We start from the raw sequence: 27,403 nt of genomic DNA, 5'->3' as shown, positions 1-27,403 counted from the left end.
AGTGATAACTGATCGGCGAGACACAGCGAGAGATCACGCACAAGTGCCCGCGTGCACAGTCCCGCGTAATATACAGTACACGCACGCCGCACGCAAACACACGTCTTTGGGTATTTTACTTTGAAAATCCATTTTTCCCCACAGTTTGATTTCTTATCTGTTGTGTGATTATATTGTAGTAGGTGGGCAATATTCCTGTCAGAAAGGTGATATGATTTTGTAGCTGGAGATTATCCTCCACAGCGAGAGATGTATCATGAGAAAATTGATCTATTATTAGAGCATTAAATGTGTAATCGCTTGTGGATCCAGGCTAGAAATTATGTAGGAATAATACGGCACGTCTGGAGATCCTTAAGAAAATCTGATATGGAGTTGGTTTCTTAAGCTTCTGTGTGGAGGCTGCTTTAACAGCACACAGGGAAGGTGACACACTCACTGCAACTTCTACCGTTTGCCTAAATGACTTTTTATACATTGCTTATTGATGCTTACTTATTTTACCTTGATGCCTTTTATATATAAAGTGAAGCACTTTCATTTTTCCTTTTATTCTACGTGGAACACAATTGAACTCAGCTCGCCTCACGTTTAAATACATATTTAAATGATTAAGTTCTTCACTAATGCACCAAATCAAAAACAGCCGAATGCTTTTTAAACACCCCGATGTTTCCTGAATAAACTCCACAGACATTTAAAGTACGGCTCCTGAAGCTGGTCCTGAAGCGTCGCTTTGCTTCATGTCCCTCAAACTGCTTCACATGTTGTTAATATTTCATCACATAATCCTCTCCACAGCTGACAGGCTGTGATTGTTCTGATTTCACAGTTTTACATATTTCACGTTCTCAAAATCGAAACTGGAAACGGTCCAACTGAAAAAAGCGATGCATTATGAAGTAACTGATTGCTTCTTATGGAAACAGGAAACTCGAAATAAGAACGTCACAAAGTGACATTTTTAAACAATATGTTTCAGTTCACATGTTCACACTTTGTGTAGGTGACAAAACAAAGGAGACTGATTATTTCAAGAATTTTAACGGATAACTTGTGTTGTTGTTTTTTATTATTGTGTCTCTGCATGTGGCAACTCTGCAGTCAGAGGTGACTGGATCCATCCAAACATCAATAGCATCGATACCGGTGCTGGTATTGGATATTTTGTTTCAGAATGTAGCTTTAAATAAATTAGTTCTTTTAAATGTAGAAACAAAATCTTTGAACTGTCGCGTCCATTTTATTTTTCATCTAAAACACATTTAAACAGTCTAAAGTATCCAACAGCACTATGCTCTGCGGCTGATGTCGCTTTTTTCATCTGGAATAATAAAAACAAAATGAAATCAGTCCCCGAAATAAATCAAACACGGAGCAATGATCACGCCCCACCAGCTCATCGCTTCATACCAGCACCCCTCCTTAGCTGGAGGGGAAACCCCTGAACAGCACGATGGGACCAATCACTGGGTCACGTGTCCTCCCAGATGTGGGTGTGTGCACGGAGACGTTAACAACAGGCTCACAGCGAAGAATGGAGGTGCTATTTTAAAAAGAAAGCCATGCTAGTTTCCTTGTCAGGGCCCTCGGCAAACCATGTGTTTGTGCACGACCCCCCCGTGTTTGTCACGAGGGGGAGGGAGGGCTGGATGCACGCCAAACGTCAGGCTTTTATTACACAGAGACCCAGCTTAGACACAAGCGCACCTCCACAGGTAAATAACGGCCCGGGGAAGGAGGGAGGAGGAGGAGCGGGGGTTTGGGAGAGGTGGACACGTGCACAGATACAGACGCTCACACACTGAACAGAAGAGCGGCTGCTGACCCAACTCCAATATTTACTCAGGCATGAGTCTCTAGTGTGAGCGCGCGCATACTCGGGGGGATTTCTGTTTTAAGTGGGTCAAAGTGAGGTTCATACTACTGTTTACACTCATGTTCTTACATCATTACTGTCAACTGTAATATGGACCGAGAGGGAGGGAGGGAGGGAGGGACGGGGAAAGGAGACGCAAAAGAAGTGGAAAAGGAAAAAAGATGAAGGCTGGAAAAAAGTGAGAGCGGAACAACATCAGAGGCAAATGAAGGAGTGCTGCGAGTGCATCCTTTCATTTGAGTTTTTTCCAGTCCATTGTCTCAAAATCCCATTTCCCAGCTAATTTAGAAGCTTCTAAAATACACTCAACTCCATACCTTAAGCCTAAGGCCACAGCTAATCCTGTCTTCACACACGCACACGCAGACACGCTCATTCATCCTCCGTGCTTTTGAAAAGACTTCATCTTGGCATAGTAGACACGAACGAAGGATATTGAAGGCAAGCGTTTGAAGTACATGAGGGAATGCAGGAATCAAACTGTGAGTTAAATGCTATTAGACAGCTGTGTGGAGAGGCAGTGTAATATTAGATTTGATTGAATAGATGACTGCTGAATGTGGTGTAATATATAGAGCCGGAGAGGCTTTATGCAGACGTAAATCAATATTGCAGCACCACCTTAATCCCAGCCACTCAGGAGCGCGAGTCAGCCGGCGAGCGGGGAAACGCGTGGCTGTTGCGCGCCGTCGACTTGTTTTCCAGACTTTCGAGCGCTTTTAAAAGTAACTCGCAAAAATTCCAGCCTGGGATTTATTCTGTTTCTATATCGAAATGCCGCCTCATACGGAGGCCGCACTCAAACGGTAATCACGACACGCATCTTACGCTTTCTTTTCTTTTCGGCTCACAGCTCATTTAAGAAGGTTGTATCGGGCCTTTTTGGTTGGTTGCACCGCACACTTTCCGACTCTCTATTCCAGCAGGGAGCAAGGTGAAATGTTGCCTCGCTTTGCTTGTATGAGTTTGATTGTCTGTCTTGGGAAAGAAAGAAATAAAATAAAAAGCAATGAAGCTCGTATGACAGCGAGCAAAAGCTATTTGATGGCACGGCGGAAACAACAGAGAGCGAGCAGAGCCAAATTCAAAGCGTTTAAGTGAAGCTGATTTTGACTGACAGCCGTCTTGATCGTTGTTTCTTTTTATTCGTTCTTGAGCCGTGATGAAAATATGTGGCTTACTTAATCTACGCTGTACATAACATGGATGTGAACATCTGTGCAGCTGTGCCCGCTGTGGGGCCAGCCGTGCCCGCTGTGGGGGCAGCACAGTGTCCTGCTCAAATCCAACCCTGCCTGCTCAATACGGGAGGAAAATGATTTCTCACCAGCATTTTATTTCCACTCTGCTTTCCTCCCCTAATATATTCTATTTATTTCTACTTTTTCTGCTAACCTTCACTCAGAATCTACCCTCCTCTCTGTTTATATTTGCAACCCTCCTCTTGCTTCGTGCTTCATCCGTCGCTCTTCCTGCTTCCATCTTTCCATCCCACTGACACGTCTCCATCACCACCCCTTCCTCCACTCTGATTCCTTTCATCAACATCACCTCCACACCTCCTGTTTCTCTTCTTCCCGTCTCCTCTGCTCATGACTACCAAATAAATTAGTTACCCCCCCAATTCCCCTGCACCTTAGCAAATGCACATCTCCACAAAATCTGACGCTAATGCCATTAATATTCATTAAAAATTAAGCTTAATTGCATGTCTTTAGGAGAGAGGCCCTATTTCTGCACGCACACGCACACGCGCACACACACACACACACACACACACACACACACACACACACACACATGCATTTGGCCACCACCTCTAGCCAAATTACAGCAAGGACAGGGCATCTCTGTTGTCCACATGCACACCCACATACTGTGTCAGTCTGTGAGACCATGTGATGCAAAGGTCACGCTAACCCTCAGCAGAAAAATCACCTGGGAGAAGCTTCATAAAACCCAACCAAGTGGTTCCTGTGGCTTAACATAAAAAAGAAATGAATTATAATAATAATAAAGACATAAACGGAACAGAACAAGTCACAAAACGAGAGAAAACCCACCACCTCACTGGTCCCCGGAGTAAAAGTTGTGTGTGTCATTTATACACCATCACAATCACCCAGCTGGCCTCCAGCCGTGGACTGAGCCGCACTCGTGTTGTTTTGCGAGTCACTGACAATCAAACTGTTGTGCTGTTCAGGTTTAAGGACGTGCTGGTCCGCGAATGTCTTGAATGTCAGTAATTACAGTTGAATACAGTATTTTTTTTATTCATTTGTCTGAGCTGTTAACAAAGGAAACGTTGGTTTAAAAAAAAAAAAAACATAACACACACCCGGGAGAGGCGGGGCGGGGGAGGTGGGGGAGGGAGGCAGGACATCCATATTCAACACCCCGCGTTCGCACACACACACACACACACACACGCGCTCGCACCAATCAGGCTGACTGAACTATAATTGAAGCAACAATCAGCAGTGAGAGCAAACTCTGTGCTACAAAATGGGACAAATCACTGCCGGTTATCATGTTCTTGCCTTTCATATTTTCTTGACACTTGGATGTTTTGATCCATTTTAGAATATTTGAAAGACACTGCTGTTACACGTGCAGTTCAAATGCATTGCTGCTTTTGTCACTGTCAGTCCATGTAAATGATGAACGTTTATTCCAACATACAGCCTGTTATTATCATCAGGGAAAAGGTGACCATTTGAATGGAAATAGCTGCGTTCGCGACGACGTGTGTGCGCTCGCCTATATACTTGATGCAAACACACACGCTCTGCTCACAAGTCTATCTTAATAGGTCCATTTGTAGCAGGACCTGTTCTAGTGCTGTGTCCTTCAGATTGGATTCTATCTCAGCAATCCCCCTGACCTTTAGCACAAAGAGACGACAAGAGAGGACCACACACGCGGACACACACGTGTGCACACACAGCCTCAAGTAAGCTTTCCTGTTTCACTTATACAAACACAGACACACACGCGGCTTGTGTACAGGCCTTCCCCCAGGAGTGATGTCACAGCTAACAGCACTAGCTGCCACTGCCAGGGCTTTCATGTTTTATTCCTCTACACAGGCTAATCAAATAAAAGCCAGTCTTTTTAACCATCTTCACTTCATACAGTCTTTGCAAGTCCCTGTCACCGCCACCCCCGGCCGCCCATTCACTTCAATTGCTTTGGCTCACATTTAAAAGAGGACATCCACCCAAACCGGTGTACACCCACATGACTTTTGCTGAAGCGCGGAGGAACGCCATCGTGTTGGCGAGCTCGACTTTGACTGTGACATTCTTTTTTGGTGTTTTCTCTTTTTCTCCCTGTCTGTGAAGTCTGTATCCAGGAACAAATGTAGCGGCATTTCCTAACAAATGGCAGCTAAATGAGGCCCCTAGGGTGCTGTGCCGCTAACTACCGGCCCCCTTTCTTTCTGAGCCATTATGATTGTCCTAACCGTTCCAAAAACACCTCTCCTGTTCTCGTTCATTTGCATTTGAATTGCAGCTCCGGCTGTACAAAAACAAACATAAATCAAAAAAAAAGAGGGAAAAAAGGGAGAAAAAAAACATTGGCGGATTCTGGCCGAGCAATTAGCGAGTGTCAGTCAATGTGGAGGTAAAAGAAAAAAACCACACGCCCGCACGCACGCACACTAAATTAAAAACATTGTCTCAAACACACGCGGACGCACTGTCACACATGCTCGTACACAGAAGAACGCGAGCTGACATACTGTATGTGCTTTAAATATATATTTTCAAATTTATCATTTAGTTTCGTGCTGAAAACTCATCAAGCTTAAGTGCTCGTCAGCGGTGGCCAATCACAGTGTGGCAGGCCCAGGGTTGCCGTGGCGATATGCGGGGACATTTAGAGGACTCCGATAAACTCTGCCATTTAAAAGGTTATGACAATTAACGCGGCTCTCCGCAAATTACCACTGCCAGACCTTTACCCACGGACGTCTCTCTCTCCCTCTTATCACCTTGCGCCCAGCCTCGCTCGCTCTCTCTCTCTCTCTCCTCCTCCTCTCTATCTCGCCATATGCCCTCCATTTCCGCAGCCTACCCCACCCCTCCCTCCGCCCGCCCCCCCTTCCAGCCAGCAGCACTTTTAATATCCCGTTAATTAACAGAGTTCTTCACTTAATATTCAAATGGTGACCAATTAATGACATTGAACTTTAGGTGCCCCACCCACCCACACACCCACCCACCCACACACCATGCCACGCACACCTTTTCCTGTCACTTCCTATTGAATCTCACACACACACACACACACACAAACACACACACACACACAGCTTCACGGCTCTCATTTCCTCCTCTCCTTCCCCTCAACCTCTCCGCCATCACCAAGGTGAGCTCCCATTTCCGTGTGATTGAAAGAGTTTCGTGAGGCAGCTGAGCAAGTATACAGCGAGGGGGTAATAAAGTCAGAGGGGCGGGGGGGCCACAGAAAGGCACCGTGGCCTTTTAATTAACCTGGTGTGATTAAAAGCGGGGGTGGCGGAGGGTGGGGGAAAGGGCCTGCTGCTGTAGCCGGGTGGGGGCAGAGAGGTGACAGACAGGAAATAGGAAATGACAAACTGGAAGTGGGCCCAATCGATGAACCCGTATGTGGGAATTTGACATGTATGCAAATCTAGTGTAATGTGTTACAAAACGGTGCATTAAAGTAATCTGATTCCTTTGCGTTTGTAAGGTTAGTTTTTCTGCTCGAGATGCAGTTTTTACTTTTTCAAATAAATGTTTACACATTTCCTTCGTCCTTATTTTCTCAACCTCGACTCTTTTGTTCTTTGGTCGTTCTGTTGGAGCTTTGCTGCCGTGCTGGGATCTTTGTCCTGTCGATGACCCAGTTTGAGCCAAGCTTTAGTCACACTGATGGCCTCACTTTGGTATACAGAGGAGGTCCTGGTCCACTCAAATCTTCATCCCTCCTGCACCGTGCTGACAGCTGGTGTGAGGTGCTGGGTTTCCTCATCACAGACAAACATCTGCACTCTGGTGTCGTCGTTGTTCCTGCAGTCTTGTGGTTCTTTCAGATAAAACTTGCTTTCTCCAGCAACCCTACCAAACAAGTCACACCTGCTCAGGCTCTAATTGTACTGACATGAACTTTAACCCCGAACACGCTCTTGGGTTTTTGCAGTTTCTCTGAGCGTTGCACAATCTGACCTTGGGGGGAATTTGCTGGAATGTGCACTTCTTCAGTGCAACAAACTGGCAAAACGTCTGCTTTTACAGATGTGCTCACGCTCTCTGATAACGAATTCATCCAGTGCAGCACCTGGATTAGCAGCACCGGGCTGCTACGACTCTCTGAATTCCCATGGAAGCAGTAAAGCTGGACTTGCCTGTTTTGAATGTATTTTGGGAAACACAGAAACACTCTGCAACGCTCAAAATAACCGGTAAAAGAAAGTAAATGCACTGCTTAACACGCAGAATCACTCAGGGAGTTCTTTAGATATAATTTAAATATAGTTTGGTGTCAGAATATAACATCTGCATCCACCTGGCTGTCTCCCAGTTTTCTGTGCTACTTCTGATATTTTACAGATGCATACACGTCTCTCGCAAGGTTTTGCTGTTCACCTTTTCAGAGTTTTGATGAGTGACGCAACGCTGCACAGCAGGCACACACGCAGCAGTTACTATCCAATTCAAGGTAAAGCTGAAGGAAAGTGCGTTAAAAGGGAGACCTGCAAGCCTGGTCGTGTTTTTCTTCTTTGCTCTGACAGCTGACACGGATGGAAAACCGTTGTGCTCAAGTCACTAGAAAGCATCTAACCCAATGAATCAGCTTCCTCCCATGTAGGTCCCTGCAAAGAGGCCGCGTCTCCTCCAATCAGCTGAGAGTTCATCTATACTAAAGCATCCCTCCCCAGGGGCTACTCTCAGGCAGGAAGGGGAAACAGTCAACAGAGAAATTGGAATCAGTTTCACAAAAGAGAGTGGGATGGGTAGTATTTTTTTTCCACTCACTTCCTTTTCCAAAGGCTAGCAGTCAAATCCAGATGACTCCAGCAGTCACCCACAAACTGCTGAATAGAACATGCAGCATAGAGTTTAAACAAGCCTATATTCTGTTGCATGTAATTACTCTGCAAACATCAATTTAACACACTGTTCCTCAGTGAAACATTAAATAGTGTGGCTGATCAGAGCCTGCACCGTGTCCTTACAACGTTATGGAGTTTAAGTCTGGCAGTTGGCCAACGTTGCATTTCACCCCCTCCAGTCTATCCTGTCACACTGTGCTGTATACTACCCAATAAAGCAAACACGCCATAAAAAATTATCTCCAAATTCTTGAAATTATAGCGCTCTCATTTTCGTTTTTATGAGGCAGAGTGTGTAACACGGTAACAAAATATCACTCGCTTAATCTGCCGTGCGTCAAGCGTAATACAGCCATCAAGAGAAAGAAAGGGCACACGTTTCCTCCTTTAAGTGATTTGTCTCACAACGGAGCTGGCGCTAACACTCGGGTTCGCCATATTTATAGGGCGTCTTTAAACTTTAATTCCAGAAAAACGGGCTTTTGAATATTTTTCCACATAGCAGGAGTAATTCTTGTTACAATTAGATTTTTTAAAGAGGATTAATCCCACAGGATTTGGTGGAAATTGACACGCTCATATAGGAACAATCGAGAAGTTCATGTGGTAAAAACAAGGGTCAAATAAAGGACAAACTTCACTGTTACTCATAATCATGGCTTTAAAAATATCTGCCTTTCTCAAACAGCCATTCAAAATCTACCAGCACATGCACTTTTATTTTTTCAAAGCGCACTCCTTCCCTGGTGGAAAATATATATATATTTTTACTTTTTGTATGAGCCTTGATGTCTTCGAAATGCCTTTTTAGCCTTCTTTGCTCCTTGCAATCAGATGAGGTCACAGCAGTGCAATAGACTCAAAGAAAGGCAGCGTTTTCACTTCGATTTGTTACAAAACCAGCTAATAGCGGTCGGTTGCAGAGCAAATTCTGTGTCAAAGGCAGCTGGAATGGTTCCATCAACTGGAGGATGTCCTCTGGCTAGGGTTAATGGGAGTGGAGTGGGGGAAAGGAACTGCGGAGAGTGCCAGAAGAACAAAATAAAGAACTTTTCAGCTTGGATTTCTCAGAGTAATGGGGGGTCAAAAAACAGGGGTCAATACCACAATGACATCCTAATCTGGCGTGCGCTGGCGATGGCGCGTATGCGTGTAATCCGCTCTGTGCGGCTCGCATCATGTCTCATTTCAGCCCAGAATCACAGACAAAGGTCACCATTTGACCTTTTCGCAGCTCCGAATTGCCGCGGCGCACTCGGCTGATTAGTGTACACGCAGACACAGTGTACAAAAGTGACAGGAAGCCACACGCTCGCTCAGAACAGAAAAATGAAAGCGATGCAGCGCTGAGCTGAAGGCACGCAAAACCTATTTGTAATCTTGGCCGAGCTCGCCGCGTACGTTCAATTTTCCAAACGTGTTTACCTCTCGGATCCAAAATCAAAGCCGGCGACCGCCTTTCTTTGTTCTTTTAATTTATTCTGGTGTTTCCTGGTATTTTGTTTCCCTCTCGAAAATCCTCTCTCGCTCAATCGATGACCAATTAACTTTGTCTTAATGCCACCGCGCTTGCTTGGTTTTGTTATGTTTAAAATGTCATGTTTTTTAATGATCAATATTATGAATTTTCAGTAATTACTGCGGCACAAACTGCTGAAATAATGGAAATGTTTGGCCACTTGCACATGTATGCCTGTACATGCTAAAGGCCCACTTTGTTCCTAATAATATGTAAAGTCTGTCTGTAAATGGCTGCAACATAACTGCATCCAAGCCAGGAGCTTATTAGAAGATGGAAAGAATAAATTTAGCCGGGTCTTTAGTGTGACAGACAGGCAGGAACCAGGAGGTGGCGACTCACTGCCTGCTGTGCTAAAGCAACATTAAATGCTGCACCGTTGTTTCAACACGCAGGAAGGGCGCCGTGATTACAGGTAAAGATGGTGGGAAGCTGCCGAAGGTATCGAGGCTTTCATGTAGCCGTAACAAGCTTGTGCGCCTGCCCTTAAAGGAGCACACTTGCATAACAATGAAAAACAGAGGGAGACCAGCTCCCCGGTCAGCGCAGAAGTTGGCATAGCAACCAATACGGGACTTATCAGCACAGGTGAAATGGCTTTGGCCAATGGGAGGACTCGAGCAGAACTACCTGGTAGCGTGGGTCAATTGCCGCCGTGTGATCAGCAATGATGAAAACACACCATTACTGTCACCAAATGTCAACGCGGCCATGGATCTCAGCCGCTCCCAGTTAGAGTGACTAACGTTTGCTCAGCAGGCTGCACGGTCTGTGTGTGTGAGCATGTTAAGTGAGGAAACAAGAGTAAGAGCGTTTTCAGCGTGAGACAAAAGGCGTGCTGGCTGAAACATTCACTCAGCATGAAAATGACTATATGCTAACACTGATGATTTCCTTTTTTGACAACCTGCTTTTGTGCCAACGATGGCTTTTTGCTCAGCATTCTGTCTCGGTGCGCTCGGTGTTCAAGTCTGCCGAAGAAAGTTTTAATTACGTTTCGGTAAATGATAGTATAACAGCTAACCGCCGCCGCCAAACGGCAGTCAGCCTGCGCAGATACTGAACAACTACTAACGGCCTATCCAGTGCATGTGCTGGATGACGTCTCTTTGCGTGGATGTTCTCTGTAATGAAGGATAACATGCATCATTATAGAGGGAAAGCATCCTGATCCGTGTTGCAGTGTGCAGTGCTCAGTCATGCACTGGCTGCATGCATATCATCACCACATATCTGCAGCTGCACTGTGATGTTACTGGAAATGCTCAATCCATATTAATGCACGCTATTTTATGTACTTTTTTAGTTGCCACTTCAGCCTTTTACCTCACACTGAAGTGCTCTTTTTTTAGGCAATCCTGACTGAATTCAACTAAATGCCTTTATCAGCTACGATCCTGCGGAAGGGCTCGCAGCACCACCGTTTCCATAATCTGACATATCCAGTTCAAACTGATCTTCTTTCCTCCTCTTCAGTCTGTCCTTTCCCGTCCACTTCTTCTGTAATCTCTCCCGTCTTGTCCCGTTTTATTTTCTTTCCTTTGGTCTGTTTTGCTCTCTCTGTAATGATCCAGGGCAACACTGCGAGCCAGAGTCACTCCATGCGGGCTGATAGATAGATCCCTCTGGCTGCAGAGTGGATGGGAAACACATGGGCAGACTTCACTCAAATCTGAAAAAACAACTGCTTGAAGCCAGCTTCCCAGTGGAAATCTTCTACAGAACATCACGCTAAAACTTGGCAGGACGCGTCTCGATCCATATCTGCAGAACAGGCCCTTTGTTGTTCTGAGAATTCGGTTTGCACTGGCAGGCCTGTGCTCATTGAAAATATACAATATGTGTTTATAAGCTATGATTGTCCAATCTCCGAAACACGCATTGCATGCAAATGTCTCTGCACAGTGTGCGTGCTTCGAGAAAACAGTTAAATATTTGAAAACGCAGAGAGTGAGCTCTACCTAAAATATGTCTCATGAATAATGCGAAAGTGTCACAGTACGGCTGTGTGGCAGGCAGGAGAGGACCCAAACGCAAACTCACAGAGACAAAAGGTAAACTCAAAAAACACAGCTTTATTGCTGGCGTGGAGTGGGACACGAAAAACAATACAAAATAAACTAAACTGGAAAAACTAAAGCACAAGGAGCCACAGGGAAAAATCACACAGCTATGATGGAGACTACGACACTGACAAAGAGAAACACAGGGCTTAAATACACAGAGGGATAACGAGGGAATGAGACACAGAAGGAGGGCACAGCTGGGAGAAATCAGGACTGGACGAGACAGAGACGCAAAACTAGAAACACTCACATGAGGCATGGACCTTCAAAGTAAAACAGGAAGTATCACACAGAGACGCGAACTAGACACAGTGGAGACAGCAACTAAGAAACAGAGACAAACCATAAGGCAGAGGTCTAAGAACCAAAATACACAGAGGGAAATACTCAGCTTTGAACACAAGAGACTAGACTAGAGAGAGTAACAAAAGACCAACCATGAGAACATAATGCACAATGCAGGGTGACAGAAAACAAGAAACTCCAACATGCAAAGACACACCATAAACAGAACAGAGGGGGCACAGAGAGACATGAAGGGCAGGGGAGACTTAACATGGGTTGAAACACAAGGGGGAACTAATAAGCAAATCAACATAGGAGGCCTAATGAGCTAAACATACTATAAACATCAAAATGAACTAAAACTCAAAACACTGGGTCCTAAGACCCAGGATCGTGACAGAAAGAGTAATGGGCCTGGACCACACACACACAAACACACACATGCATACACACACACAACTCGGGTTTTCATATCTTGTGGGACATCTAATTGACATAATGCTTTCCCTAATCCTAACCCAACTGTATCTTCAAACATGTGGGGACCAGCATTTTTGGTCCCCACAAAGACATGAATACATGTGCACACACACGGTTTCTCTGTTAAGATGCTTTTTCCAATCTCAGCACAACTCAAACATTAAAAAGATTTGGATGAAACCTTGTGGTATTGATTAATTATGGCTACTATTTATTTTTTCCTCATGTAAACGTGAACGTGTGCACAGCTGTTTCCTGCAGGAAGCACCACTGGTCTCAGTTTAGGGCCCGTGTGCTGGTACCTGTTGCAGTGGCGGCCGAGGCTGCAGGTAGGAGCTCGGGGTTGGTCCTGGAGGAGTCTGATGAGGGGGGCTGAAGTACGGAGGGGTTCCCTGCTGCCCCCCTTGCTGCTGCTGCTGCTGCTGCTGTTGCTGCTGCTGGCTGTACCCAACCATCCCCTGTTGGCCATATGGCACCACCTGCTGAAACAACCAACCACATGACAGTTAGAAGGGAGGTATTAAGGTCAGGACTGAGAGCAAGACTTTCACTTTAAATTAAAAGCAATGCAGAGAGGGTGCCAGGTGCAATTAGTAGGATATCAAAGCAGGTGGCAGGTAACATACTGCAGTAGTCAATCATACATTTGCCAAAAGCAAAAGCATCCCACACAAACTGTCCCTTATCTTTTTTTCCAATTCATGTGATTGTCCCTCAGCGAGAGGCTCTTAATTTAGCTCCGAGCAGGCTGACACGCGCCTCCCAGCAGCGCTCTGCCTAATGAACTCACGCTGCAGAAAACACTAACTTTATGTCCTCTGCCTTGCCAAAGCATCCTGCTCTCTACATTAACTCCGACTCGGACAGCTCGCAGATGGGATGAAGTGCGCCGGATATTACTGTAGTCCCCGTCCCAGGCCGTGACCTTAATGAGGGCCACGCGGATGAGCCACGGCGTTCCAGAGCAAGAGCGGTTAAAAAACTAACTCAGGAGGGCGAAGCCATGCCAAGTGCCAATGCTGCATTACATGGTGGTTATGAGAGAGAATGTGAACAGGGGATGCATGTAACAAGCTGGCACAAATACAAATCTAGCCTTAATCCCTTCTTGTCATTTGTTATGACTGCAGACAGCGCCAGGTGCTCCTCGCTCCTCTGCGGATTTCCTATGGAGGCTGGGGTTTTCTCATCACATGCACACACGCATGCACATAAACACACATTATTAAACAACATTTACGACCACGGGTGAAGCAATATGACAGCACGTTTCATGTCATATTTCTTCCCCATTATGTCATGTGGCTTATTTTTATTCCGCCAGGAGCTCTGCCGCAAACTCATTAAACGCGCACACAGGCTGTAATTTGGGGCGCGAGCGAAGCCGTGCGCCCCGAGTCCTAAAGTTTAAAATGTCCCTTTAAATCTCCTGTGGCAGGCTTGGCAAAGTAAAACTCAAACTCACAGTGATTTATAGAGGATGGCGTTAGAGGGGACTCCACCGTGACGTAACCGCCGCACTGCTGCCTCGTCAGATTAAAAGCAAGGCTGGAGTTTTACTGTGACTCTCGTGAGCGAGGAAACCCACTCGTAAAACTGATGGCTGGTGCAAAAATATTAAAATCTGATCTGGCTGCAGAGGAACAGTTGAGATTATTACATTTCAAACACTTTTGAAGAGTACCTTCCTTTGAGTGGGTCGTAAAAAAAGAAATATTCTCGCCGCACCGGCAGAAGCTTTTTGACTCTCTGAATGGAGATGATTGGACAATGTGGAATACCATTCACTTCAGTGGAAATTTGATTAGGAAGGACAGGTTTCTGCGCACGAGTGTGTGTGAGTGTGTCATTAGGCCGATGAGACAGACAGACAGGGTGAGATCAGTCTAGCTGGCAGAGAGGTTAATAGCATGGCCCCGCTCATGCCAACAGCACCACTGGATTCATTACTGCAAGCCGGGGAAACACACACACACACACACACACACACACACACACACACACACACACACACAGTATCTGATTCCAACATACTCAAGTGAATGCACAGTCGTCTGTTCGCAGGGATTTGCTAAAGTAAGAAATACAAACAAACTCTCTCCCTCTGTCTGTCACACACGCCATTAGCTGTGGATCAAAGCCACTCCGACTTAGCAGAAGCAACTCTATCCCGCGATCAGTGATGACAGGCCGCCGTAACACTGTGGGTCTCGACTGGAATGCTGCTGTTCCGGGATTGGTCAGGATCGGGTCGCCATGGAGATCGAGACCAGACAACCACGGGTGGGTTTCTTTCCTCCTCAGACAAATACGATGACAGGCAGGCCGACGGATACGGACAGACAGTGACAGATAGACGGAGGAGCAGACAGACGTGGGCAGCGTGACAGACAAATCACAGAAAAACAGGTCCAACAGAGAGAGCGTGTTTCAGTTCGCACCTCCAGAAAAGATCCTCTTAGTGCTACAAATACCCTCCTTACAAAGGATGGAAAGCTAAGGAGCAGATAATAAACTACACCGGATTCGGTCTGGTCTTTGAATTTGGATATAAAAATGCAGTTTGGACCCATCAGTGTCACAACTGCTAACTCTCTTTGTTTTCTATTAGAAGGAAGCTGCTGTAAGGGTGTAAATACACTTACAGTTTGAGTCCTGTGAGGCTTTACGAGGTGCATTCCTTTTTATCTGAGGCTACCCGGCTGATTACAGCACTAACAGTGGCTGCATATCATTTAGAGGCCTTGTATTGTGCTCACAGAGACCCTTACATGGATCAAAACCACTGTTAATGTAATTAGTGCTATTACAGCTTCTCCTGCTAGGACTGGTCAAAATGTGTGCTGTGAACAAACTGATTAAATAACTGCACATTTTATTTTTTAAAGCGATGGTTCATTTTTAGTGTGGCTCTTATTGTACTGCTGAGTACTTGGATAGCCCACTGTCCTCCACTGCACTGATTATGAAGTGTGGACACGGATGATGTCGTGGAAAAGTGTGGGATCACCTGTGTGGTGCTCTCAGGTAGGAATCAGGTTCATAAAAACACGAGAATGCACAAGAATTGATATGAATGCATATTCATTCTTTTCATTTATATGTAAATGAACGATGTTTAATAATGTGATAGATAGTTATATATGTGCTCAGGTCAGCTGTATGGTGTCCCTGCGATCCTGATCAGAACAATCAAACGTACATTCATGTGTGAGAAATGATACCAATCGATTCATAGATGAAACAAATCGACACAAGTGGCAGATTTTACAGGTTTGAACAATGTTGGAAATATTTGGGACAGTGTGACAGTTATTAAGGCAGCCTTCGTAAGCACGTCACTAACATCAATACTAACACAAATGTTTTTCAGATACGTATCATGTGGTTCACAGAAACACACACTCTGTCCACAGCGAGCCACTTGGACAGTCTGTAGAGGAATTAAGACTGAATTAGACTCCACAAGAAGTGCTTCATTCAACATCATCATCATCGTATCACAAGCATTAGCAAAGCGAGCAGTGGACTTTCATTGACAGGAAGTGTAAGAGGCTTTAATTGCTGTGAATGGATGGATGGCTGTGGCTGAGTTTCTTCATCCTCTTTCATCACCGAATGCAGAATATGTGCTACTTTCAACAACACCGCTCTCCCAGCTGATCGCCCATTAACCAGCAGCACTGCCGTCTGCATGGGCCGCTCCTACATCAGCCCACTGTTTAAATGTACAGCCAAGGAGTTTATAGCGCCATCAATTCAATTTTATTTTATTTATACAGCGCCAAATCACAACAACAGTCACCTGAAGGTGCTTTATACTGTAAAGTAGACCCTACAATAAAAACACAGAGAAAAACCCAACAGTCACATGACCCCCTATGAACAAGCACTTTGGTGACAGTGGGAAGGAAAAACTCCCTCTTAACAGGAAGAAACCTCCGGCAGAACCAGGCTGAGGGAGGGGCGGGGCCATCTGCTGTGATTGGTTGGGGTGAGAAGGAAGATGGGATAAAGACAAAATAACAAGTATTATTCAGTGCAGAGAGGTCTACTAATACATACTGAATGAAGAAGAAACACCCAGTGCATCATGGGAATCCCCGGCAGCCTACATCTATTGCAGCATAACTAAGGGAGGATTCAGGGTCACCTGGTCCAGCCCTAACTATATGCTTTAGAAAAAAGGAAAGTTTGAAGCCTAATCTTAAAAGTAGAGATAGTGTCTGTCTCCCGAATCCAAACTGGAAGCTGGTTCCACAGAAGAGGGGCCTGAAAACTGAAGGCTCTGCCTCCCATTCTACTTTTAAATACTCTAGGAACAACAAGTAGGCCTGCAGTGTGAGAGCGAAGTGCTCTAATAGGGTGATGTGGTACTACAAGGTCATTAAGATAAGATGGGGCCATCAAAGGTGGTTATTCTGAAAAACAGATTTTCTGTAGTTAAATGAACATTTGAGAATAGCTGCTGCCAAAAACACAAGCAGGTACACAGACAGTCGGGGAAGGCAGCAGAAGAGCCAAACGAGAAGGAGGCAGAAATGCCGACAGTCAGTCAAATGAGTACACAGAGGCAGCAGGCTGACTGGAGGTCTAACAAGTAGCAACCTGTCACTGTGGCTTTGGGAGGGAAGAGAGAGTCATTCAAATGCAGCTTCTGTTTGATTGCTGGGCTCGACTGTATGAATGTACTGTACCTGCTGAGTACACACCAGCTGTCTGAAACCTGATTCTCTTTGACTGAGAATATGCTCGGTGATAAACAGACTCGCTGTGCTGCCGGTTACAACAATAAAAATAACTGCTGGAAGTAGAAAATAAGACCATTTTCTGCCTTTTCCCTCCACTCAGGTGTGTGGAAGCCGACAAAATAACAGTGTGCTTTATCCAGAGTCTTGGCAGGCACACAGTGTCAAATAAATGTCTGTAATGAAATGACAACAGATGTGAAGTGCTGTAGGGAGAAATGACGCAGAATAGACGTCCTGTGAAGCAAATAATTCACCATAAACTGCAGAAACAGTGTGATGAAAACAAAAGCCTTGGCGGCATATTAAGATACAAAGACACAAACACGAGCGCAAACACTGAGAATAACTCAATCAAAAATCTATCAAAACAAGACTCGTATGAAAAGGCAGACAATATCTTCCTGCTCTGCAAATGGTGGGAATAAATAGCTGCGCTAACCCTCATTCAAGGCGGCTGTGTGTGTGTGTGTGTGTACGTGCACATGTGCCTTAAATCAGCCGTTTAAAAACCTTGCACGGAACAAGGCGCTGCTTGTAATTCAATTGGGCCAATGAGCAATAGACAGGAATTTTCATAACACTGTCAAAGCGCCGCTACGGGTGGCTGCTGGCCGGGACCACAGGTTGCCCATTTTTGAGTGACAGATGGACTCAGCCAACCAGAGCGCTAAGCGGTGCCACCACCCCAACCCCTAAACGCACTCATACGCACGCACTGACAGGCCTGACAGGCCCGCACATCACAGGCTCGCCATTAACATTCACGTGCCATTGTGCTCGTCGGCCAAGAAGCTGCTGCTTAAAATGGAAAAGTTAAAAAGTGTTGCAAGAAGCGGGAAGTTCGATGAGCTGACAAAAGACTGAACCAGAGGCTGAAACGGCAAGAAAAAAAAGCAGATACAAAGTGGCAAAGGAAGATGTTTAGAGACAGAGATGGATAGATAGTCGGAGGGGAGATAGAGGACGGGTGTTACACTCTGCCATACTTAAAGCCACAGATAAAGCGATGGTTCACGTGATAAAGACGGAGAGGGACAGATAGAGAAAGCGATGCAGACGCACAGATATGTGGAGAGAAAAAGTAAAGCACAGGAAGGAAGATGAGCCTGAGAGCAGGGATAGGGATAATGCAAAATAGCAATAAAGATAAAACCGTATGAGAGAGGAAGGGCAGCAAGACGGCAGATACAAGAACAGCTCTGGATACGAGGCCTGCGCACGCTTTAAGGATGGATGTGATGCACAGCAGCAAGAAGTCAACAGGCTGGACAGGGCGGCAGCTCAACGAGGCGCTGCTATCATCATAAAGTGACCAAAGAGCAAACGTGAAGTATCACCAGTATGCTATCAGTGTATGAAAATGCTTTATCACATTAGTTTAACTATAAAAAATACCACAGAAAAAAAACAGTTTTCCAAATATTTAATGTTGTTTTTGGCGCCGTTTCATCATCAGCCTCCAATTTTAATTTTTTCATTCTGGGATGAAAAACTCCTTAATTTCCTCTGCATGACGCATTGTGTCCACCAACTAAAAAATCAAGTGGATTCAGCATAAATATTCTGAATAGTCACCAAACAGGCTGCTGTCCCTCTGAGGCCTCCGATCTATACATGCATCACAGCACCAGCCTCACATCATCCAATCAGGACATCATTTATCAATAAAACTGATTTGACCATAACCTAATCCTATAATGAAAGCTGCTGATCAAGGTTGGTCCCAGACAGAGTTAATAATATTAACCTAAATAAACTAAAACTAGGTGTTATAATAATAATAAAAAAACTGTTTGGTAACTGAAATAAAAGAGCAAAAATTCAAAGTTATAAAATGAATGAAAATGAAAGTAAAATATGGAGGAAATGTTCCCAGTTTGGTCTGAAATACAAATATAAACTAAATTACTTTAGACACTTTAGGTCAGCACGGTGTTGAAGTGAGCATACAACAGTCCAGAGACAGGCCTGTACGTTTAACTGGTGATTCTAAACTGACCACAGGTGTGACAGTGAGTGATGGTCTGTGTCTGTGAGTGACTGGGATCGACTCCAGACGCCCTGCAACTCTGAGCTGGCTGACCGGCTACGAAAACGCATGAAAACTGCAGTAACTGCGTTTCCAGCGGTCATCGTTTTTCCTTTTTTAAATGACAAAAGTCTTCTTTAACGACTCCACGGAGCTCCAAATCCCTTCTGTAACACCTCCGAGTCGCTACAGTGTATCTGCATGCTTGGCACCTTCTAACGATCGACGGCCTTTTCACAGCTGAATTACACTCACGCTGGTTAATCATAGCATCATTCAAAGACTGAATGTGACTATGCAAAAGCTGGCTGCATTACAATAATGACATTTGTAAACACAGCGCAAAATGAAACATTGGATATTTCCTTTTCCATATTTACATTCTCCAGCAGGTCGGCAGGTCTTAAAGCGAACTTAATGGCAGATAATCAAAGGAAATTTCAGCGAGGGAGCACAGCGGGGAAAAGGTACGAGAGAAATGGCAGTGCTGACAGATCTGTCAGTCAAAACAATGAAAACGTGCAGCGGTATCAGGATAACTCTCAGGACTGCTTTCTCTAACGTGGAAATAAAAACATTTCAACATCATTTAAATGCTCACACAGAATCACAAAGCCAAATTAGAATTCAGAGGCCGTTATTTGTTGTTGAAATCCTCCAGAAAATGCTACACTTTTAGGAAAAATCACCATTTCCTAATTGTTTGACTCTATCTCGTCATTTTTGGAAACGCTCGGCTCGTTGCCGCCTGTGGCTTGAGCTAAAGATGCTTTTGTTTCATGTTGTGCAGCTGATGCTTTCGACTCAAACTCGGCTCTGATCTTTTGCGGGAATTTGACTTTTTCTCTCATTTTCAAGATGCGCCGACGTCTAAAGCGCCGTAACCGTGCACACGTTCTGCTGCGGCACAAGGACGTGAATATCGCCTCCTGCCATCTCTGCAATGCAAAAGGCTGACGTGCAAAGAACAGCACCGGGCTGCAGCCGTCAGGAGCTTATTATTCCACTCCGGACCAAAACAAATCAACCGGTGTCTCCAGCTTTGTGTGGTGATAAGATCAGCCACTCGGAGTCAATACCACATCCAGCGGTGAATTGCAAACGAAGGTGAGTCCCTTAATGAAATGCAAAGTGTCGGAGGCGAGGATCAGCACCAACGGGCTCATGATTAAACATAAGGGAGAAGGAGAGGGGACGCATCATGGCTCTCGTCATCGCTCTCCTATCTCTCTCCCCCCAAGGTGACGCCGCTCTCCATCTCTCTCTCTCCATACTTCTCTTTGATCTCTGTCTTTGGCTCCTCCCCCTCCTCATACACTGGGAGGCCCTTGACACCTAAGCTCATTCCTCGGGTGCCGGGGGAGAAAAAACTGAGGGAGAGGAGGGATATGCAGCACTCCCATGCCAGCAAATATTAAAGATACAAAAAATAAATTCATTTTAAAAAAGGCACGTGAATTCGCCGGCATTTTTCTGCACAGTGCACTTCATATAGTGCAAGATTTTTCTCTTCCCAAATGAAAACATAAGCCCGTCTTTTGAAGGAGTGTGACTTCTTGACCCGCTGATAGCATCAAATCGCTCTGACGGGCGAGAGAACGCGAGCAGACAGTGTAGCCATCAACTGATAGACGCACGGCGAGCTTTTTTATATTTCCATCTTGGATCCTTTTCTGAAGGCTGCTCTCTGCCCCTCTTTATTTTTCCCTCTCTCTAATTCTCAGTTTCTGCTCGCATCAATTGATGGGGGAAAAAAAACATGCACAAAGGGAGCGCTCGTCGCTGGCGTTTTATTGCTGGCTGACTAGCAGTGGCTCTGTTGTTCTAGACAGAGTGGTAATGGAGACATTTGGAGAGGCAGAGCAGGTGAGGTTAATGCTCTCCGTAATGTGTGTGTGAACAGCCGTTTATTTATTTCATTTTTTCTTTTTTTTGCGAGAGGCTCTGGGCCCTGCGCCACCGGCTCCAAATGTTTTTCACCTACTAAACTCCTGACCCCAATCTGACGCCAAGACAGACAGAAACGCGAGGGGAAATTGAGAAAGAGGCAGTGAGAAAAAAGCAAATGTGATTCAGCGAGGGTCAAACATGGACCTAAATAAGCGAGGGAGGAGGAGGAGGAGGGCGAAGAGCGGGTGAAGTGAAAAGGATTCAAGTGCTGATAATGAGGGAGGTGCAGCCAGTTATCCCAAAATAAAAAGCAGATCGGTGCGATGTCTTGACACAGAATTTCTCAATGATTATACTGGAAATTCAGAAGGAACGCGAAATAACACCAGCTCAGACTCAAACTCGACTCCGTCCTGACAGATAGAAAATAATCATCATGAAATTACCAAGAAAAGAAGGCTCACGACACATGTAAACATCACAACTGAGCGCAAAATAGCCCCGAAACGTCTTTCAGATCAATCATTCCGACGCACGCCGGCTCGGCTCATTTTTCACCGCTTGCTGTGATGACAGGCTTGAACTTGTGTAGGAGTCATGTCAATTACATCTGAACGAGGAGAAGGTGGAGGGGAAGGGGAGGGGTTGCTTTGAGTTGGGGGGGAAAAAAACGCTTTTTCGCCATTAGCGGTCACCGTGAGCTCAGGAGATTATACTCGTATTTTACATCCCCTGCTGCGAGGCTGTCTTTCCGGGATGCTGACACGACGAGGCGCCGCCTTGTTAAATGACAGCGACACAATGGATGGCTGAGCCGCTTCTGTGCGCCGCAGATCAATCAGGAACTGGCGGCGTGATGATGATGGGGTTAAGGGGTTAAGGGCAGGTAGACATTTTTGGAAGGATTGGCTCTTCAGAGGACGAGCACGCAGTGCCTTTAATAACTTATGTCGCTGAAGTCGATCCACGCTAACGCACTCGTAGGCACGCCGCCGTCTCCCTGCTGCCATAGTTCACGGTGCGTGATTTGTTATTTAAAATGTGTAAAGACTACAAATACAGGACACCTGCTCTGCTGTTCTTGGACTCTGCGGGATTCCATAGTTGTGTGCCTACAACTACCATATTAGGGATATCCCCTCTCTATGACATCATAGAGATCCAAGAGCAGAAAAAATGTTCAGAGACCAAACGTTTCGAGCAGCCTCATCCAGGGATCAAGTGAAATGCTGGCCAAGTTATATATGAGTTAAGTCAGCGGTCCCCAACCTTTTTTGTGAGACGGACCGGTTTGTGTCCGACAATATTTTCACGGACCGGCCTTTAAGGTGTCGCGGATAAATACAACAAAATAAAACCGGTAATGGTACCAAAAAAAAGAAGATTTATCCATAACACACCAGGGAAACCGAGTTAACGATAAAACCGATAAAAACCCTGAAAACCATACATTTCACGCCTGAGCCTCAACTCTCGCGGCCCGGGACCAAACCACTCTGTGGCCCAGGGGTTGGGGGCCGCTGGGTTAGCTGTTTCCATGATGCTGACCTCTTTTGATGGTGTGTGTCTGTGCGTGTGTTGGTGGGGGCCCTGAGCTGAGCTGTAATTTCTGTTTGGTGGATGTAGACAGAAAATAGTTCCTCCATCCCAGTTTTGTAGCTCTTCCTTATTTGGGGCTAACCAGGTTATGATTCCTGGAAATGCTGCTGCTAATTTGTGCCCTCTGGTTACATCCTATTTAAGTGAAGGCAGCAAAAGCATGAGATGGATGAGCAGGCCGAGAGTTTGAGTTTGTTTGGAGGTAAACTGACCGTTTACATAAGTAAATATATTTTTAAAAGCTGCTCTCTTGAAAACATTCAAACTTAGATGGACGTTTATTCGCTTGTTTAACATCCAGGCTGTACAAACAGGCCCCATCTTCGGCTGCTCCTGTTACAAAGCAGCAGCCGAATCCAGGTAACAGCGTTATTATGCTGTGCTGTCTCAGATGTTGACGGCGTGTCACATCTCAGCACTTCCGCACTCCGCAGTACAAATGAAGCCCAGAAAGTGAGATGCCAGACTTGACCTGCGTAAGAATCTATCTAATCTGGATGGAAACTGAGATGAATTCTCCGTGAGCCAATTAGAGCAGCCACTAATCCCTCTGTAACTCGGCAAAGACGTAAAGCATCCCCTTTCTTTTCCCTCTCTTTCGCGCTCCCTCCGTTTCGCTCTGCTTTCATCTCCCGGCTCTTTTATCTTATCAGCAGGCACGTATAGAGCGCCGCAGACTCAGAGCGCCGAGCCCGGATCTTTCAAAAACACACCGTTTGTGACGTTTTACACCCGCTCGCCGCGTTCAGCACAAAATAATATCAAATCCCAACATTGCTTCACCTCTCTGAGCAAGAGCGATGGAGGACTAATGCAACAGCGAGAAATAACTGACAGCTGCGTTTGTGAAAAAGTATAATCCACAGGCTCAAATATAAATACACTAATAACTGTGGATAAAACATGTTGCTATGTGTTTGAGCGTAGACACAAGTCCATCTTTCTTGTGCTACAGAGCATATAGAAGCTTTACAGTGACATAACTGATAACATCACTTAAACCACTCTGGATGGGAGGGGTTTTCCCCCACCCCCTTCCAGTTAATGACCATGTAGCATGGGCTCCACGCGGCATTTGATTGGCTGAGAGCCACTCCACAGCAGCGGGGTAATAAAAGTTACAAATGAGAGCAGGCTATTAGAGCCATTGACGTGCGTAGGCTAGCTTGCTAATTAATTGATCCTGAAACTTCATCTGTTCTGTAGCCAGAGAGGAACCCTTAATTAATCAGCCTTTCCATATCGTTGTCTTCCTGTTCTTTCAATCCGGCTCGCTGTTCTTTACGCCCCTTCCTCCTCGTTCCCTCTCTCCTAATGCCTGTTTTAATTGTGAGGTGAGAATGCTCGGGGTCCTGTGGGTTGGTGTGGAGAGCTGGTCTGAAGGTGGAGGAGCTGGAACAAAGACAGTGCGCGTCATGTGCACCGGCGTGGATGACATTAGCGGGGAGCCTGCGACGTTTCAAGAGCTTTTCAAAAGAGGGAGGGCTGTGATGAAGCTGGAGTGGTCCCCTTTGCACCCCACCCCTCCTCTCGCTCCATCTTTCCTGGCAGAGGGGCTGATTTAGTGGGGCTTCCCAGCCATCCGTCAGAGCCGGCACCACAGGCTGCATTAACCCCAGAGACACCCGGGGCCCCTAAGTGCTTCCGAGTGGCCCTCTCTCTCGACGTCGGTGAGGCCACGGACAGATGACTTCTCCACATCAGGACGTGAACGGTTAATGACATCGGCAGCTTTTGGTTAAAGAAAGTGCGTCTGTGTGGAACTTGACGGCAACATGGTGAGGGAAAGCAAAAGACATACAGAGGGCTGAGGGTAACCGATGAACTCGCTCCTTCCCCCTCTGTCTGTGCCTCTACATGGAGACAGAAGGAAACAGTGACTGGATGGAGTCCTTACAACGATAGTTCTGCCTTCAGTTCAGACTGGCTAACTCTGATGCGACACCTGTGGAATATTTGGCTCACAGTTACCGCCTGTGTTGTCCACGTGCACGTCACTTTAACTGACTGACCTCTGAGCACGTCCGCGCTTAATAAATTGCTAGTTGAGATTCCCGTCACGACGTGAGAACTTGCAGTTCTTCAGCTCTTTCATCAGTTTGAGATGTTTTCAGTCAAAAATACTAAAGCAGCGGGGGGTGTAAGTATGAATGTATTAGCCAAAAAATCATTTTTCACCCTGGCACTAATGGATCGCTTAAAGTATTATCTGTGTTAGGTCGTTTTCACAGCAGACTTTCTGACTTGTCATACGAGGACAGGCGTTATTAATGACAATCTTGGATTTTCCTCCCGTTTCCAGCAGTTGGAAAGCGAGCACAAAGCCACCCTGAAACAGAAGCTGCCGACGTTTCTTTGATTAATTACACACAGGTGAGTTTGATACGTGAAGAACGTCAATAAAGTCACTGTAAAGAAATAAACTAAGCTGCGGAAACTTCAACTGATTTCACTTGAAATGAACAGTTCAGGAAATTCCACAAATATTTAGCACGTTTCTGCTAATGTTTCATCCCCAGCATGTCCAAGCTCTTTAATCTAAATGATATTTCTAATGTTAAAACATAATTATTGTTGTTGTCTGTGAATTATGATAATAGAGTATTTTAAAAAAGCACAAATAAACAGTAAAACACTTTATTATTTTTTGATTAAGATAACAAATTACAGTTATTTGCTTCCTGAACAGAAAAAAAATTGTTTCGTTGTTGAAATGAATTTCTGACTTCTCAGACAAGTCCAGCATCTCGCCTCACATTAAGCAGGAAAACCTGAATAAGTTCAGTAAATTGAGTAGTTTAAACCAAAAAACATGAAACAAACGATAAATAATCGACTCTGAGGCCTTGAAATAAAATCAGAGTCGGCCTTCATGCTGACACTTTTTCCTGCGTTGAATTAAAGTCTTCTCGGGCCTATTCTTCCAAAGTCTGCAGCTCAGACGTCTTCGTCTCTGTTTACATGTTTCAGCGTCATCTGTGCGTGTCACTGTGCGAGGCAACGTTATCACAAAACATACGAATCATTTAAAGCCATAAAACCTCCAAATCTGCAGCTCACAGATTATTATTTTGTTCTTCATCACTGCTGAGCGATGGAGGATGCTACCTGGCTAGCTACTTGACTAGCTGCCATTACCCAGCATGCCGTTCAGCAGTGTAATTCTGTAAACGTGCAGTTATTACTGTTGGTTTCACTTTTCACAGATGATTACAGTGTTTGCTCTTCTGTGTTACATTAATGTATATAGAAGACAAATGAGCATAAGCTTGAGTGAGCGTTGAGGACAAAACATAGAAAATAAATATTTTCTCATTAATTATAATGGATGCATCAGGCTCGCAGGGGGCTGGAGCCCATCCAGGTCTGAGGTGGGGGGCACCGAGAGGCGAGCAACCACTCACTCTCCACGAGCGCGTCCTCGGACAGTGGGAGTAAGCTGCAGTACCACAACTGAAGGCCCCACGCAGGACCCCTCGTCCTAACGAGGACTCGAACGCCACGTGATCGATCCAGTATGAACACAAAGCTTTGTCTTAGCATGCTGTGTTTGCAGACGCTTGCAAAGACCTGATGCGTTAGCAGCAGTGGATAATCGCCTCTGGCCCGTGCTCAGTTGGCTCTTTTAAGCAGTAAAATTAAAAACAGTCTTCACATCCTCTGCAAACTCTTCAGCCGTTTTCCTCCTTCGTGCACGTGAACTGAAGTCAGGCCTGCAGCACGAGTGTGCAGGCACCTTTGTAAAGAGCTGCATCCAACACTTGTTGGGGTGTGTTGTCATTATTATAACACATTGTGTCATATTAGCTCGATGTGTGTTTGTTCTGTTAAACTCATCAGGCTGTATTTCAACTGTATGTGAAATGAGATTTGACGACCGTCATCGTAGCACACACAGGAGAGCACAGAGAGCCATGTGAACTTTTATAAAAGTCATGCTGGCAGAGTGTGGGAGTTCTTATTTTTTAATTTAAAAAGAGAGTAATAAATGCTGCCTTTCTTTAACATAAAACAGTGTGCGTTTTAATTATTTCTCATTTACATTAACTTAATCAAATGGAGGATGCAAATGAAGAAATATGTCGTATTAAATGAAAATATCTGAGTTGACTTCATACTGCAGGAAGGCTTTTTTTTATTTTATGGGTTTACAGTGCAGCGATTTAATTCCAATAAATGCTCGAATGTCTACAAGTATTTATAAAATGAAATTAAATGCAGTTGCTTCACATTAGCTTTGTGGTTTCAGCTGTTTTTAGAAGCGCTGTAGGACACACTGCTGTATAAACGTGACAAATGAAGCGAACTAAAGCGGAGACGCGCCGTCTCTGGATGTTGCTTAATATTTAGGAATGTGCACAGCTGTTGCCCAGATGAAAGAAATGCAGCCAAGCTTTTTAAAGAACACTGATGCATTATTGTTCTCCTTCTTCCCTCTGATGATTACTGTGCAAAGACGAGGCCCAAAAAATAATCTCTGCAAAGTGAGCGTGGTGATAAAAGCTATAAAAAGCCCTGAAAGACAGACTGTTTGTGTGGAGCTGCTGTGGTGTGTGCGTGCTGAACAGGTGGCGGGTCAGCCACATTTCCACTTGACTTTAAATGCTTGGCTTCTATTAAGTTGGCCCAGTGTGTAAGGAACAAACAGCCAGCACTGGTAATGGTTTCTGCCTGACCTGCTGACACTTTCACCCCCCGCACGCGCTCCTGCCTTCTTCTCTTTCACTCTCTTTCATTTCCCAGGATATTTTTTTCTCCTGCTCGTTCTCCCACCACATCACTCCTCCCCTCTTTTCACATCAAACACTAATGTTTCCTTCAAA

At 45.2% G+C, this 27,403-nt stretch overlaps 1 protein-coding gene across 12 annotated transcripts in view; it reads right to left on the bottom strand.

The window, feature by feature from the left end:
- Positions 1-27,403, bottom strand: part of LOC309695839 (AT-rich interactive domain-containing protein 1B-like) — a 189,478-nt gene that overhangs the window by 103,424 nt on the left and 58,651 nt on the right. For 10 of the 12 annotated variants that reach the window (XM_082516764.1, XM_082516766.1, XM_082516757.1 and 7 more), the window contains one exon: positions 12,614-12,793. In XM_082516764.1, the coding sequence (XP_082372890.1) occupies positions 12,614-12,793 (180 nt within the window). The remainder of the gene's footprint in view (positions 1-12,613; positions 12,794-27,403) is intronic. The other 2 variants (XM_082516761.1, XM_082516759.1) reach the window with 1 other exon arrangement.

Source organism: Aulonocara stuartgranti (genome assembly GCF_965226115.1).
Source record: "Aulonocara stuartgranti genome assembly, chromosome: 19".
Taxonomy (NCBI): domain Eukaryota; kingdom Metazoa; phylum Chordata; class Actinopteri; order Cichliformes; family Cichlidae; genus Aulonocara; species Aulonocara stuartgranti.
The sequence above is the reverse complement of the archived record's forward strand: the minus strand, read 5'-3'. Positions and strand labels throughout refer to the sequence as shown.